This window comes from Schistocerca piceifrons, chromosome 6 (genome assembly GCF_021461385.2).
Source record: "Schistocerca piceifrons isolate TAMUIC-IGC-003096 chromosome 6, iqSchPice1.1, whole genome shotgun sequence".
In the NCBI taxonomy this organism is placed as follows: Eukaryota; Metazoa; Arthropoda; class Insecta; order Orthoptera; family Acrididae; genus Schistocerca; species Schistocerca piceifrons.
The window spans coordinates 101,371,790-101,389,842 of NC_060143.1; the positions used below are offsets into that span (position 1 = coordinate 101,371,790).

The window sequence follows — 18,053 nt, forward strand, 5'->3', positions numbered from 1 at the left end:
GGTGTACATGGTGCTTTTTATAATTAAAAACATCATTACTCGGCGTTACTCGCCAAACGCACTGAATCGCTTGACGGATAATGTCGTTTCGTCAACAAAGCTAGGGTCCCTTCCTTCTACGATGATGCTTTTAGTGACAAAAGGCAACATGTACACCTGAGAATGCGGCTATAGGCCCCAAAAATCAAATAAAGGAACAAATTTTTTATAAACGTGTTTATTTTCACAGAAAATAATTTGCTGTACATTGCAGTATTAAACAACAAACAACATATGCTGAATAATATATTGTGAGGATGCTTTGGATACGCGTGTAAGTAGCATGAGTGAGATCAATGACACTGAATCCAACAGCATTCTGACAAAAATGCGAAAGTGACTTCCGTTTATTAAACAAATACGTTTGCTCGATTGTCCATTCGACTCAATGTATACCGCGGTGCATGATTTTTTTCCAGCTCACAAGTCGATGTCACCGAGCATCGATATAATATATCCGGTCCTTCCACAAAATTTTGCAGAATATCTTAGCAGTGACTGTAGTAGGGGAAAGTTCGATCCTCATTATTCCTTTAGACCTACAGCGCTTTTCAGCTGATATACTCGTATTTGGTTTGTTTATCAGGATTTGTAACTCATCCATCCATCCTTCGCTTATACCACTGTTTTACAATCTTTGGTTTATATCGTACTTAAATTAACGGAACTGATGAAACTTATAGCTTTATAATATGCCCTCGGATTAATCTACGTATAACTTGGCTCCAAACACACGGCTAGCTACATTTACCGCGTTAATAGACCGTAGATGTTTCTTACTTTGTACATTGGTACACGGTATGTACGTTGATACACGATCTTAGTTTTTAATTCTGTCCGTAGTCTGCTACAAAATCAGCGGTGTTACCGTCATTGTTCCACGGATTCTTCAATCCAGGTACCTAAATTTTAGATCTCTAACTTTTCCGATCCATTACAAATTACTAAACTGGAAGTAACAATCAGCCTCGAGTTATGTTACCGTTCGGGGAAAGCTGATTACATTTAATTACTAGAAATGAACAATGAAATAAACAATTCCTGCCTCCCTTCCTCGCTATGACATCACGGTTGTCTTCAGTAGTCGATGCCACAAAATAATTAATAATATGCGACTGTTTAGACATATGAAAGAGTGAAATTCAGTAATTGGAAGGTCTGATTACCAAACACGTTAATGAGATCAAGATTCGCAGAAATCACAGTACGTTAGAACAGAATCCGCATCATTATATTTGCTTCTGAAAAACGGATACCTATTAAACTGTTGCATATTCCCAGGAGACTCACCATTTTCAGAATTATGTACCAGTCCCTACTCTTTTCTGTCTTTGCTTGCTTCACAGTCACTCGTGCAACGCAGTTATGCTGACGATTCTTTGTTGGACTGAATGTGAACTTCCACAGCAAGAAATACCTGAATACGAGTAAATATCTAGGAAAACAGACTAGGAATTTTTGTAAATAATTTGCTTCTAGTGCTTCCTCCACTTAGTGCAGTAACAATATTTTTTGTGCAGCAATAAATAATGGATCACGGGAAAGCAGAAACAGCTGAATTTACAGAAACTTCTAGAAAGATAATTTCCGTTAAAAAAGAAAGAAGAAAAAAGAAAATAAAACGAAATAAAGGACGATCTGTTCATTTTTGAAAATAAACACGCTTTCACGTAACAGGCTTGCTGACATTCATTGGAAGATGTTGCTTTAAATATTCATGTCTAGACGTACAAAGTAAACCAACATATTGCGCGCGGTCGGTAAGTTCGTAGATGAGATTTCATTCAGCAACACTGGCTTCCCTTGAGGGTAAATGGCGTGCCCTATAACGGGGCGTTTGTGCGGTGACTTCAGCAGCAGTTATGGTCGAGGACGTAATTAAGGAAGTTGATCAGCGGGTCGTAGAGGGCATCGACGACGTCTGTGGACCAGAGAAAGCTGAGGTGGCTGAACGACTTGGTTGGTATCTGGTAGCTGCCCATCAGCTTCGGAAGCCGACCCGCCAACCATCGCATATCCTGGGAACAGGGAAAACGAGCAGTTCAGAGAAATACTGATCGAAAACATACATATATAAAAACAGGTGTATCTGTGTAAATGTGTCTGTGATTGTGTACGTATGTTCCAGCTTAGCTCAGTAAAGCGTAGAGTAATTTTAACCAAACTTGGTACAGGTGTGTAAGAAATTAGTAAATGAATGCAAGCAGCCTTGTATGCTTTCGACAGATGTAAACCCATTTTCGTCAGAAATTCTTGTAACCTAAGGACAATGTAACAGCAAAAACTAAAAACTCGGAAACATACACTATGTGATCAAAAGTATCGGCACCCCCCGAAAAACACACGTTTTTCATATTAGGTGCATTGTGCTACCATCTACTGCCAGGGACTCCATATCAGCGACCTCAGTAGTCATTTAGACATACGGACTTCGAACGCGGCTAGGTGATTGGGTGTCACTTGTAGCGAGATTTCCACACTCCTAAACATCCCTAGGTCCACTGTTTCCGATGTGATAGTGAAGTGGAAACGAGAAGGGACACGTACAGCACATAAACCTACAGGCCGACCTCGTCTGTTGACTGACGCAGGCCGTAATGTGTAATAGGCAGGTTCGTAATGTGTAATAGGCAGACATATATGTAGACCATCACACAGGAATTCCAAATTGCATCCAGATCCACTGCAAGTACTATGACAGGAGGGAGCTGAGAAAACTTGGATTTCATGGTCGAGAAGTTGCTCATAAGCCACACATCACCCGGGTAAATGCCAAACGACGCCTCGCATGGTGTAAGGAGCGTAAACATTGGACGATTGAACGGTGGAAAAACGTTGCGTGGAGTGACGAATCACGGTACGCAATGTGGCGATCCGATGGCAGGGTGTGGGTGTGGAGAATGCCTGGTGAACGTCATCTGCCAGCGTATGTAGTGCCAAAAGTAAAATTCGGAGGCGGTGGTGTTATGGTGTGGTCGTGTTTTTCATGGAGGGGGCTTGCACGCCTTGTTTTTTGCGTGGCACTATGGCAACACAGGCCTACACTGATGTTTTAGACATTTTCTTCCTTCCCGCTGCTGAAGAGCAAATTCGGGGATGGCGATCGAGAAAGTGTTTAAAATGCACGGCCTGCGGCGGAGTGGTTACACGACAGCAACATCCCTGTAATGAACTGGCCTGCACAGAGTCCTGACCTGAATCCTATAGAACATCTCTGGGATGTTTTGGAACGCCGACTTCGTGCCAGGCCTCACCGACAGGCATCGATACCTCTCCTCAGTGCAGCACTCCGTGAAGAATGGGTTGCCATACCTCAAGAAACCTTCCAGCACCTGATTGAAGGTATGCCTGCTGGAAGCTGTGATCAAGGCCATACTGAATTCCATTATTACCAATGGAGGCCGCCACGAACTGTGAGTAATTTGAGGCAGGTGTCAGAATACATCCGATCACACAGTGTGCTTGTCAAACTCACGCGTCATGCAGAGACCAAATCATCACATAGGAGTCGTAACATCACATATATCATTAAATATAACCAAATGAATAAAAACTAATACTTATTAAAATTTCACATCGGCAAAACACCAAATAACGAAGCAATTTGACATTTGTCCAATGAAAACATAGTGTCAGCATATATCATTGTATACATTAAAAAATATTCTGGCCCTTATGGTCAGGGCTTGTCAAGTAAGAATAGTTAAAACGTTAAAATCCAAAAATAAAACCAATCAAATAAAATGTCAGATTATGTTCTGAGCCGCACGCCGATTGACAGGGAATGGAGAGCGCGAACACCAGGAAAACCAGGCAGGTGGTGGGTATGTCGAGATGGAACTACGCCCGCGGCATAAATGGCCAGTAAGTGGAAATGCATTTACAGTGGGAGGAGGGGGGGAGTTAATGAGAGAATAGTGATAAATAAAGGATGGCAAAGGATGCTATTCTAAAGTAAAATATGGCAACTTGCATTAAAAAACTTTCAAGACACCACAAGTACATTATATTATGCGCAGTAATAAAGTTAGTGTGTGAACATGCTGTGATAAACGTACGTGACGATGAAGGGCATTAGTGTATGAGTCATCGTACAGTAAAAAATATGCAGTAACGAGAGTGGGTAAAATAGTGCTTTCAGAAAATACGAAGCGGGAGAAACGAAAACACGTATACACAAAGAATGTATACTGACAAGCACTGGTCATAGGGGTCAACATATTTAACAATGTACACAATGATGTGCGCTGACAGCATAGGATCACTTCATTATTTACCGTTTTTCCAATGTGAAATTTTAGTAAATACTAGTTTTTACTCTCTTGGACTTGTTTTATTATATATGTGATATTCCACGGCCTTTGTGAGGATCTAGTCTCAGTATGAAGCGTATGTGAGTTTCCGAGTTTGTAGTTACTGCTTTTACATTGTCTGCAGGTTACAAGTATTTCTGAAGAAGATGGGTTCACATGCGTCGAAACCACGCTCAGAAGTTGAATATAACCACCTTTTATTGCAACTGGTAGGCTGTTTGGATTCATTCACTTGTCTCTAACAGTTTCTAAAGAGCAGTCCTGTTCAAAATAATGGAAGGAAGCTCTCCATTTACTTGCCGTGTCAAAGTCGGATAAAATCCTGAGCTTTTGATAATTGTCCCCATCATTATCATCAAGGGTTAGATCTAACCGTCGTGCAACTGGCGTGGCTCACATTTTTATGTCTAAAGCATGGCATGCTAGTGGCTGGATTACGTAATGGAGACAACACGGAGTTGACCCTTCTGAGGTCTGTAGATTGTTATGTCTGCACTCTCTTTCCATCATCGCCTGGGATTGTATTAGAATTTGAAGTGTCAAGTAAAAAGTAAACTGAGAACTTTTTATTCAAGGACTCTGTAGCGAAAGAGTCCGTCATGATATTGATAAAGACATGAATTGGTACCAGCAGATAAATTACAGTGGGGGTAAGGCACCTCTAGGTCCTCTATTTATAAGATTGGGCGGTGGGAGTGTGGTTTATTAACTCGACTCAGGATCATACACATAGGATTTTACAAATGACAGTATGAGGCAAAGAAATAAAAGGAATATAATTACAAAAAACTAAAATTAAACAGTCTTTGTCCATAAGCGACGAACTGCTGTAGCATTTTCTTGTGTCTTTGACGACTCCTCTTTACAAGAAACAGGCCAACATAAACATTTACGGAGATGTTTCGTCGCCTGTGCTTGTACATGTCCGTAGACTGTTGTCAGATGCCATTATTCCCATTTCATGACGTTGTCCTTAGATTTGCCAACGTACGGTCGTTGCCTATACTGCGATCTCTATGTGGTCTGGTCCCGGTGGTGTTCGTCTCGTAAGCTTCCTGCTGGCTTTACCCTCCATGGGGATCATAGCCCCTTTTGTCTGGTTTTCTTGGCTGATGTATTTAGTGAAGATGTTGACTGTAAAAACTCCTTTTTGAAACTAGACCTAGTTCTTGGTGGCTTACGTCCACGAAACGAGAGTATCACTCTTTCTTCGACTTTATTTCTTTCGGCATTTGCGGTGACTTACCGATGTACATCAGGAGGAGAGACAGCTCATAATCTACAATTTATCAACAGGAGTTGGTTGCAGACACCCAGTAATTAGCCTTGCTGTTTCCTCAAGGACTACATGTTCTTCTTTCGTGTGGGTGGATTTATACCACACTGAGGAAGCATATTCACCAGCCGAGAAACAGTGTGCCTTAGCAGAAGAACGGATCACCTGGGACTGGGCACCCGAATTACCACCAACAAGTTTCCGGATGATGTTTGGAGCTGACAACTTTTGTCTGATATTAGGACAGTGCCACCTGAAAGTAAGTGATCTGTCTACTCTAACACCAAGAAATTTGGATGTAAAACAATGTTCCAGATCGATGCCTTCTCAAATCGCTTTCAGAATTATTCCTGCCTGTCTGTTTCGTTGGTGGAAAACGCAAAATCTGAGTTTGGTGTGGGTTTGGCTTCAGGTGGTTCTTGTTACAGTAATCATCAGCACTTGCTTTGTTTTCTCAAAAGGTGCCACCAAAAAAATTAAGAGTGCTGGTCTAAGAAAACAAGGTGTCATTTGCATAATATGAAGGTGTAGTGTAATACATGTGTAAGAGCTTGATAATGTTTCTCCTAAATATGCGATGCCCTCTGCCTTAAATTCACGGAAATTCGGAAACAGCCTGGAAACAGGATATTTCTTTTACTATCACTAATATCTCATAGACACTTTTCCTAAAGAGTCCACAGCATATTGGTCAATCGAATATGTCCATCAAGACTACGAGCCAAACTAAGACGTCTCTACTACGGAAGTCGGGAGCATAAGGTGCTATAGCGACAGAGGCCCTTTTCGTCATTCTGGGAACAAGTCTCGCTGACATCACTGTACGACATCTTGCTGCAGAATATTCATTGCGGCGGCATACCGCAGATAAAGTACAATAAATTACGGGTTCCAGAATAACTAATAAGTTAGATCTTCGGGACTGGGTACTTGATGAATGGCAGCGGTATTAGAGCACAGATTGCAGGACGTCGGGTATGCAGTCTGTTTCGGAACATAAGAGTGAAAGACTAAAGATGAATTATATCGGCTTCAATGGAGGTATGCTTCACTTTATGACAGGACAAGGCCATTACCCCCGCTATTTACACAGTACATGAAAGACAGCGTCAGCATTGTGTGAGTCTGGTGATTTAGGATCCTTTGAGAGTGTGGTGTTCACATGCCCTCTCCAAGTGGCTGCTAGAAGACATGGACCCCCCTCAAAGCTAAATGTTGTCATTGTGGTCTTCAGTCTAAAGACTGGTTTGAAGCAGCTCTCCGTGCTACTCTATCCTGTGCAAGCTTCTTCATCTCAGAGTAACTACTGCAAAATACATCCTTCTGAATCTGCTCGCTGTATTAATACCTTAATTTCCCTCTACGACTTTTACCCCACACGCTTCCCTCCAGTACTAAATTGGCGATCCATTGATGTCTCAGAATGTGTCCTACCAACCGATCCCTCCTTTTAGTCAGGTTGAACCACAAATTTCTCTTCTCCCCAATTCTATTCAGTACCTCCTCATTAGTTACGTGATCTACCCATCTAATCGTCAGCATTATTCTGTAGCACGACGTTTCAAAAGCTTCTAACCACTTCTTGTCTAAACTATTTATCGTCCATGTTTCACTTCCATACATTGCTACACTCCATACAAACACTTTTATAAAGGACTTCCTGATACTTAAACCTATGCTCGACGTTAACAAATTTCTCTTCTTCAGAAACACTTTTCTTGTCATTGCCAGTCTACGTTTTGTATCCACCCTACTTCTACCATCATCAGTTATTTTGCTTCCCAAATAGCAAAACTCATCTTGTACTTTAAGTGCCTCATTTCCTAATCTAATTCCGTCAGCATCACCTGATTTAATTCTACTACATTCCATTATCCTCGTTTTGCTTTTGTTGATGTTCATTTTATATCCTCCTTTCAAGATTCTGTCCATTCCGTTCAACTTCTCTTCCAAGTCCTTTACTGCCTCTGCCAAAATTGCAATGTCATCGACAAATCTCAAAGTGCACTAAATAGTGTACCTAATTAGGAATGCTGACACATTCCAGTTATAGAACATAGTCAAGAACAATATATCTGGAAAAGAACTAAACGAGTTCAGAACCACTATTGGAAACACAAATATGGGTGTGAGAAGTGGCAACAGAAGAGAGGAAATGAGTGGGTGGGAAGACGCGAATGATGATTCTGAGGAAGACAAAAACACTGCGTGATCAGTGGAGTATTGTGTGGTATCTGTTAACAACAGCATATTCAATAGTAACTTAGTTTTAATTCATTTCTAATATCAATAAACTAGTTATTAATAATGATAATCCAGATAATTTGAGGTTTCTTTCCGAGTCGCTAAACAACTGGACAATTCTGTTATTAATGGTTTTCCGTCTTGAGTTTACTGCAGTTTAATTAAAGAGAATTACAATAGAGGCATTTCGTTTTTACTTGTAAATCATCTTCCGTGGATATTCTACTGCGGAAGGTAACCACGTAAACAAATCTAGTATAACTGGACAATTAATTACAGATGGCTGAAAGGTAGGCTATTGTCCTACGCAGCATAGGCAAAACCCGAAGATGTAGCTAGGTAACCACAAACGGTAGTAACCTGAAGAAATTTACATAAAAAGTAACATCATCTCTTTTGATTATTTCATTACTTACTTTCGTGTTATTTCTTACTATCTATTTACTTTTCTCTACATAAACGCTTATTACTAAGATTTACTGTGTAATTTGATATCTTAATATTGCATCACAAATTTTTTTTTTAAATGTATGCCATTATCTAGTGAATTTTAAAGGTACTGATGTATTATACGATCTTCTTTGGACACACTTGTTTTATGACTGCAATAAATAAAAACTAATATCCACTGTCTGGTGGATCATGGGATGACAGCTGTTATTATATCTTTATGTGTGGTAGTGACAATTGTTTCTGCATCTTTATGTAGGGAGGACGACAACTGTTACTATATCTTCATGTAGTGGGGATCAGAGATGTTGCTACATTTTTATATACCAAGGACGTCAGTTATCACTATATGTTTATATAGTAGGGATGATACCTTCAGCTGCATATGTTTGTTGTTTTATTTGCAATCGCTTTCAATTTTCCATTACGCCATCTTCATGACCCTGATTACATTAAACAGATCTTTATCATAATTGTATTTGGTGTAGCAAACTATTATAGCTGTTTTTTTTAAATTTATGATACATTTATGCAGTTTAACTAAAACAATTCCATGTTTCATATTTACGTGTGACCATCAAAGTATTAAGACCTTGACAAAAGACAAGAGCTGTGGACAGTGCGTATACTACAAAAGATTAATATTTATTTCACTAAAATCAGGCAGTTTAGATAGATGTACTAACAGCCAAGAACAGTGAAAGCGCATATTGTGGTTCGATGCATTTTATTATTATTCAATAGGGTGTACACCCAAACTGAGCTATATTAACAATAGGAGGGGTGCTGTAGTTCTCTTGTGTCACTGACACCAACAGTTCAGGTGGAACAACGCATAACGTGTCACTTACACGGGGTGGTACCCGAATAAATCACGAAACAGAAATGTAACAACCAACCAAAGTAGTTGAAACGTAAAGTGCGCTAGTGAGGGCAAAGTCATTATTCGTATTGTAATGTATCATATTGAAATCTGCAGCAATAAAAGCAAGTGCCACAAATACAGCCGGAGGGTCATCCCTAATACATAAAGGTAAGGCATACTGGTTAGCCATATGAGCGACAAATTTTCAGTCTGTGGTGGGGTCGATCAGTGATCCTTGGAGGTTGGGGGAGAACAGTCCCGTGAGAGCTGCTGAAGTATTCGTTCCTATTGCCCAGTGTTGCTCTCCTCTGACGCCTTAGACAGCGGCTGAAAATGGGGACGTTGACAGATAATGATCAAAAGAATGAAAGACTGTTGGAGTTCAGTTTTGCGTAGTCTCTGTGCGACATTATAGCAGACCTGAAGCTAATTAAATTACCTCGAGCTTCCAGCTGAATTAAGTGGCTTATTATCTACGAGCTTCCAGACCAGTACCCCTCGGCTACTGTCAAGCTGACACCTGACAATGGACGAGGAACGATTCATCTGCGTCATGTGGTTTATTATCCATGAGCTTTCAGACGAATACTCTTCGGCTATTGTCGTCACTGGACAATGGATGAGTATCGCTCGTCCGAAAATTCGTGAACGTTTAAACACTTGTGAGACCAAAAATTCTAGAAAATAGTTTCAGTTCATGTCACCGTGCGCCCGTGCACATTGGATGTCCATTGTAGACATACGTCTGAATTTTTCATCCACGTTTCAAGAAAATGTTTTGCAGTACAACCGAATATCTACTTTTGTGTCAAAAGTTTGTTCCAGACTGTAAAAGCTGAAGGGAGAAGCGCTCTGAAACGCTCGTGACTGGAAGAGTGTTCCCCTAAGAGTGAATCCTAAAACAACACCCATAAAATTTCCTTTAGACTGAAAATCCGGCCCCACGCGTTTCCTGACTGGTAGTCCTGTTGATACAGTCACAACTAACTGCTATTTATGCACTGAATACCAGTTGTTCTAAAACTGTAAACTCATACCTCGGTTCTTGACTGGCCACTTTCTATTCGAATGCAGAGATTTTTAGTTGAGCTGTATAATCTTCCCCCAACCATGGGTGTCAGTCACTTTGACAAAGGGCGATGACCCACGTTATAGAAATGAGAACGAAGGAAATAGCGGAAAAGAGCACAAAATGCTAGAGTCAATAGTAAAATTAATCATCGATCAGCCGACGAGACCTGCATTAGGTCCTGGAAGCACCCTTCGACGTAAAATAATGAAATTTGAGTATGAGGAGTGTAAAGTAATAAGACTGACAACAAGTATTACGTATTTATTTTGAACTTAGATGCATAGAATGCTGCAGTGTTATGTGATGTGAGCAAATACCGCTTTCCGTGTAGCGAGAGCCTTGTTTAGCAAAGCCTTTTCGACTGCAACTTGCTCGCTTTCGCAGTGTGTCTGGTCGAACCCGTTAACGCTACAATTCAGTAAACAGAAAACCGCAAACGACGGTAATTTGCAAGCGCGTTAAACACGGAGAAGCGAAAAATGCAGTATTTTTATAACACTGCAGTAATTAAAATTCCGCGTTTTTCTCATTTGCCAACACCGCGAGTGGAAACCGCAACATAAACGGTTGTTTCATCTGCGTTTCTCACCTCAGTGGCTGCGAGAGGTCGCTGATGTAATTTACGAAATGGCGAATAATTTTCCGCACCCTTACCTAAAACGCATTAAAGCAAGAGCATAAGCGGTATCACCACTGTCAAGAAGTTATTATCTTTCTACGTATTTTGTCAACAGCGATGTTTTGTGGTCCACGATGCAGATCACCATTGTAAATCACTATTTCTGTCGAACATTAGTTAATAGATTCTCTCGCTTTTGCAACCTTCTCTTGTATTTAATGCTTCAAAACCTGTCGTGGTCGCAAATTAAATTTTGCCTGGGAATAATACACAACTAACTGTATATCTGAAAAGAGTAGTTGGTGAGATGCTTATATGATTAGCGATTTTAAACGTGTCGATGGCTTCGTACAAAATATTTTTATTTTATTTTATTTCGTGTTGTTCTCCCATTTATTTCTTCATTCCAAACAAAGCATATAATACAGAGGTGGCTGCCAACAGATAAACCCCAGTGTTTCCTGGGCGAAAGAAAATACACTGTGTTACAAGTGACACTTGTTGACAACCATAATTCTCTAAAATGAGCAGTAGAACATCAACGTGATATCGAGAACACCTACAAAATTGTCACCAGCTTGATATGTGGTGCGGAGTGATGCGTCAACTAAGCACCGTATCACTTATTTCGCAGTAAAGAAATCCACAGCACTAAAAACTTTTCTATGAAAGTGGTTCGCGCCAGACGAATCCCTGCTCTGTGTACTATTTCTCTAGACACCACCTTTCTTTCTTTCTTTCTTTCGCTACCGCTTTTATCCCTTATTGTGCGCAGGATCGGCAGGATTAAGTACGGAATTGGCATGGTTAATTTTAAAGGGTGGCCGGATGCCCTTCCTACCGCCCCCCCATACCCCCCAGGATGGAAGAAGAGTACCCCAGCTGTCTGCGTCTAGTGCGAATCGTGAAATAGTGTGAATGGGGTTCATATGACTGCAAGTCGAATAACTGAGGCGGGACGTGCGGACCAGCCCAGAATTCACCTAGTAGGATGTGGAAAACCGCCTAAAAACCACATCCTGGCTGGCTGACACACCGGCTGTCGTCGTCAATCCGTCGGGCGGATTCGATCCGGGGCTGGCGTGACTACCCGAGTCCAGGAAGCAGCGCGTCAGCGCTCTTGGCTACCCTGGCGGGTTTCTCTAGACACCACATCAATCAGTTATTTCGTTTACGTGTTACATGAATGAACGTGTTTATGCCAGTAAAATAAGCAATCTTCAAGAACTTACTAAACCTATCAGTACGGTAACTCCACAGTTGTTGGATCGAATGTGGGTAGAAACTGTGGAGAGCCAGCACATGAACAAATCCTCGCTGGTGACAGTTTGTTCATGGACACTGTTCATAGTCCACAGTCTGGAGTTAGTGAGGGTGGGATGGTGGTGGGATGAGCGGGAGGGGGGGGGGGGGGGGTAATAGTCTGGAATTGGTAACACAGAAACCTAGTGGGGACAAATGATCATCTTATGGATTAAATAAAGTATGAAACTGACACTCAAGCATCAAATCAAAAGAATATGACAAGTCTGGGAATCACACGATATTTATTTAAGCAATCGGGAAACGGACAATCTGTAAAGCAACGGGTCACAGAGAAGTGCTGTTGGCATACGGACGGTTGATATCTGCGACGCCGGCCGAAGGACTATGACCTGTGTCCAGGCGTATAACTACGTATCCCAGTACACAACAGTAAATATCTTCCCAAATATTTGTTCTTCTTAGCCTGTATTCTTCAGTACCCCTTAACGTGCGCTGAGTTTGTCACTCCATCTTTTCCTTGGACGGCCTATATTTCTTTTACCAGCTAGTAATTTATTTCCTACGATTTTCATAATCTTCCGTGTAACAATTCACTCTACGTGATTGTTTCGTTCAGGTTTTCTCTTATGCACCCACTCATTGATGGAAACCGTTTTACATCCTTTTCTAACGCTTTCACTTCTCTCTCTATCTGTCATTGTCTTTCCTACAATCCTTTGCAGTATTTTCAGTATCGTCATTTCTCAAAATTTTATAGTTTTTGATGTTTTGGGTCTTGTCTCAGTTGTGTAAGTCATAACTGGTATCACTATTGTTGCGTACGTTCTTGCCTTTGCATCTTTCCCAATGTATTTTCCCAAATTGTATCATTTAAGACCCTGGCACGCTACTTTTGCTGCTTCTTTTCTAGCATCATTTGCAAAATTTCCACAGCTTGGCAGTTCGATACTAAGGCATTTAAATGTCATTACCCGCTGAATAATTTTTCTATCCGCTTCCAATTTGGGTCTAATTGGCTCCAAATAATCGTACATTCGGTTTTTTGAGTGGATATGCGCTTATTAAGAGTCTGGCTGCCACGTCAAATTAATGTAAAAGTTTATGGAGGTTATTTTCACTATTCTCTGGCAGAACTGCATCGTCAGCATAACAAACGGTTTTTATTTCTTCGTTCCCCATTCTATAAACACTGACAGCCGATACCTTCTCTATGACCATGTCCACGAGTACATTAAACAGTAGCGTGCTTATACAGTCTCTTTGACAACTGTCACTATTAACTGCTATACAGTTAATTATTCTGGCACCAATTTTCGCCAGGATGTATTTGCTGGAATAAATGTTTCAGTTTTTTTTGTTAAGTTTTAAGGAATGCTCCGGCTGTAGAACAGGTTTACGACATCTGTTAACTGAATCGTATCAGGAGCATTATGTAAGTACGTAAAAAAAAAGATAAGCTGGTCCGTGGTAGTCAGTGACGCCTCTACGGCCTGTTTAAGAATGACTGCGTATTCGCAGATTTTTCAGAATGTGTTTGACACGGTGGCCCAGTACAGACCGTTGACGAAGATCCGAGTATATGGAATAAGTTCACAGATATGTGAGGGGCTCGAAGACTTTTTAAGGAATAATACCAGGGCTTTGTCCTCGGCGGCGAGTGTTCATCAGCGATGAGGGTATCGTCAGGAATGTTCCATGGAAGTGTGACAGGACTGCTGTTATTTTCTGTACACATAAATGATGCGACGGACAGGGTGGACAGCTGTTTGTGATTGCTACTGATGCTGTGTTGTATAGGGAAGTGTCGTCGCTAATTCACGGTAGGACTTTACTGGATGACAGACACAATCTATAGTTGAAGCGATGAATGGCAGATCGTTCTAAATGTAGAAAAAAGTTTAGTTAATGGGAAAGAGTAAGATAAACTATCATGTAATGTTACGCATCACCCCCTACGGCGTTAGTAGTGGGCTGCTTGACACAATGCACAGTCGTTTTAAACGTAGTGATTGCCCCGCTAACAAACAGAAATTATGTGAAATGGAACAGGTGTCAAAAGGTCAATGAGAGATTCTTTTAACGAATTTGAAAGCAATATTTTATCTGCAGATTCTAAAAATAACCCCAAAAACTTATGGTCGTACGTAAAATTATGAATGCAACAAGTAATTCAGTACCTTCTCTTGCTGACAGTACGGGTAATGTAACGGATGATGATAAACAGAAGGCCGAAATTATAAACCTAGCTTTCAAAAACTCGTTTACGGTGGAAGACTGCAGCACCATTACTTCTTTCAATTATCGAATGGCTGACGTAGTGTTTAGTGTATCTGGGATTGTAAAACAGTTAAGATCCTTAGACGCCAGGAAGGCATCTGGCCCAGACGGTATCCCGTAAGATTATATGTTGGCTATGCTACAAATAGAGCAACACTCTTATCAATCATCTATGAGAAATCATTGGAACAGCGGAAAGTTCCATGGGACTGGAAGAAGGCCCACGTCATAGGAATCGATAAAAAGGGTAGAAAATCGGATGCACCGGTCAATTTCACTGACATCGATTTGTTGTAGAATCATGGAACATATTTTGTGTTCAGATAATAATGACCTTTCTAGACTCTGAGAAGCTCATCTGCGGAAACCAGCACGGTTTTAGGAAACAGCGGTCCGGCGAGACACAGCTGGCCCTCTTAGTGCATGATATGCAACAGGATCTAGATGCCGGCTCTCAGGTTGATGCCATATTTCTCGACTTTCGAAAGGCGTTCGACTCAGTTCCGCACTGTCGCTTGCTCCAAAAAGTGCGCGCTTCCTGTTTATCCGATGACATACGCGGTTGGATGGAAAGTTTTCTAACAGACAGAGGGCAGTGCGTCGTCCTGAATGGGATGACTTCAACAGAAACAAGCGTAACTTTTAGGTGTGCCCCAGGGCAGCGTAATAGGTCCACTGCTTTCTACGATTTACATAAACGATCTGGTTGGTGGTATTGACGGAGGCATTAGACTGTTTTCCGATGATGCTGTAGTCTACAGGAAAGTAGTATCACACGAAAGCTGTGAACAAATCAATGAGGATTTGCAGAAAATAGATGCGTGCTGTAATGACTGGCAGTTATCTGTCAATATTAGTAAGTGTAACCTACTGCGTACAACAAGGCGAAAATCCCCATTAATGTAAGAGTACAAAATAAATGCCAAGTTTTTGGAAAAGGTAACATCCGTCTAGTATCTGGGTTGACAATTCGAAACGATCTGAAATCGAATGATCAGATTACACAAGTAACGGCAAGGCGAAATTTACATTGCGGTTTATTGATAGAATCCTGAAGCGATGCAGTCCTTCAACAAAGGAAATTGGATAAAATACGTTAGTTCGCCCAGTATGAGAGTATTGTTCGTCTGTATGGGCCCCTTACCGGTTTGGTCTGATTCAAGAGATTGAGAAGGTCCAAAGAAGAGCGGCAAGATTCGTGACTGGTACATTTAGCCATCGCGAGAGCGTTACAAATCACATATAAAGTATGAAGTGGGACACATTTGCAGGTAGACGACGCGCTAAACGGAAGGGGCTGCTCGCTAAATTCCAAAATCCGATCTTCGCCGAGGATGTAGAGCATATATTATTATCGCCAACTTTAAAATCGCACAATGATCACCATTCAAAGGTAAGGGAAATTAGAGCTCGTACTGAGGCGTTCAGACAATCGTTTTTCCCCCGCGCGATCCACGAGTGGAACAGTGGGGGGAAATATGACTTTGGCGCGAATTGTGCCCTCCGCCACACACAGCTTGGTGGCTAGCGGAGTATATATGTAGATGTAGATGTATATGCTGGATTAAATATCTTGGCATAAAGTTGTAAAGCAATGTGAAGTGGAATAATGACAATGACGTGACAAAGGATTAAAAATTTAAAAAATTATTTCCTGTGGAGATCGAATCCACGACTTTCTGCGCGTCAGGACTGTAACTTACGCACCACGGGCTACACCTCTACTTGCTGTAACAACGTTTTATTTGAAAAAAGAGCAGCATTGGTCGTATATTTTTTACTATTGCAAAATCGATTTTACTATGTGATTGCCGTAAGCTTAGTGACAACAGTGCATCCCAATTTAAGTTATACAATATAGCACTGAAGATGGTCACTCAGTGACAGAAAATCGATTTTGCAATAGTAAAAAATATACGACCAATGCTGTCTCTTTTTTCAAGTATACCTGTTATATGGTCGTAGTGCACAAGACAACATGGAGTCGCCAATCAATAACGTTTTATTTATCCCTCTACAGAACTTCTCGACAAAGATTTGCTGCCTTGAAAAGTTCAGCCTCATGCAGTGTCGTATGAAGTTTATCTGCTGTAGGCCGGTCTCTGTGATGATAGTAATTGAATATGTGACGCTGTATCGCATCTTGAGCGAAAGGATCCAGTAGTGTTTGGCCAATGCTGTATATGAAAGATGCGTATTTCGTTCCGATCGTTGTGTGTGTATGTTTTGTTTTGGTATGATTATCATGCCTGATGAAATGCAAAATAAAAAGATCAGACCCAGAACTCGGGACCCAGACACATCAAGAAAAGGAAGCGGGACAAGGAACTGGAAGTGAACTCATCACGTGTTGTGGCAATTCGAAAACGGTGAAACGTTCGCTCTGGTTGGAAGAATCCCGCTCCAATCCGTGAAGTGTCAACTAGCAAGTAAGAAACTTCGTGTCAGATTAAAACTGTTTGCCGGACCGAGAAGTGAGCTCGCGACCTTTGCCTTCCCCGTACAAGTGCTGTACCAACTGATGCTGTGAGAAGTGGTAGCGCGTCGTGTTTGTGTAGCGCAGATGGTGGAGTACTTGCCCAGCAAAGGTCCCGAGTTCGAGTCTCCATCCGGCACACAGTTTTAATCTGATACGGAGTTTTCTATCAGCGCATACTCTCCTGCAGAGTGAAAATTTCATTCTGCAAGTAATTTTAATCAGACTACAGTGAGCTCCCTAACTCAGTGACCTCTTTTAACCGGCCCATCTGTTGTTGCTGTTTCTCTGGAGAAACGCGTGGTTCCGCCTTACGAGATCTCTAGTGGTCAATTCCTTATTACATGATGCCGTCCGAACACTTTTTTTATCATATAGTGTATATTTTACAGTCGGTAATGTTCGGTAACGTGGCACGGAACAAGAGCCATAATGGCCTTATTACTTTAGGACATGGTGTAAAAAAGATCTGAGGATGGTCATTACGGACTGAAACCGGTCATCGTCTAAAGAATTGATATTGAGATCAAAGACTGTAATAAAAAACGTTTGACAATATTGGATCACTGTTTGTATACGCGACTATGTCGCAGTTGGTGAAAAGAGTATAAGAGTTTTCGAGTTATTTAGTGGTACAGTCTCCTCCCTCACGCAGTCCTACAGCTGTTGCGGAGCTCACCTCGGCGGTGGTGAAGGGGTCGCTGTCCCCGTAGAAGACGGCGGTGTGCGCCGCCACCCTGTGCAACGGGTACTCCGGGGGCTGCGCGCTGCCGTACACCCTCTGGTTCTCTTCGGCACCGTGGTCGAACATGCTGAAGCGGCCTGTGGGCACACGAAACACCACGTTACCGCACAGCGCTGATGCCGAAGACGAGCGTGCACTTTGAGGGAAATGGAACAGTCCTCTGTACAAGGGTGCCACAGATTTCAGTTCTGGGGCTGCTCACAAGAGGCACCCGAAACATTTGAAGTGTCTATTAGGCAATGATAAGTGGCAAGCAGAAAGTTTCCATAAATTTAGACAATGATGTCCGTGGAGCGCAGCGATCTGGTGCTATACTTTGGTTAAAGACAAGAGACTCGATTAATATTTGTTTTGTATTACCGGTTTCGGCTTATGTTAAAGCCATCCTCAGATATTTTTGCCTTCTATGGA

The 18,053-nt window shown here is 41.6% G+C and overlaps 1 protein-coding gene across 1 annotated transcript in view; it reads right to left on the reverse strand.

The window, feature by feature from the left end:
* Positions 1 to 292: 292 nt before the first annotated feature.
* The window catches only part of LOC124803167 (lipase 3-like), a 171,323-nt gene continuing 153,562 nt past the window's right edge, over positions 293 to 18,053 (reverse strand). The window contains exons 7-8 of the mRNA XM_047264349.1: positions 17,577 to 17,719; positions 293 to 2,057 (exon numbers count right to left, since the gene is read on the reverse strand). Of these exons, the coding sequence (XP_047120305.1) occupies positions 1,890 to 2,057; positions 17,577 to 17,719 (311 nt within the window). The 3' untranslated portion in view covers positions 293 to 1,889. The remainder of the gene's footprint in view (positions 2,058 to 17,576; positions 17,720 to 18,053) is intronic.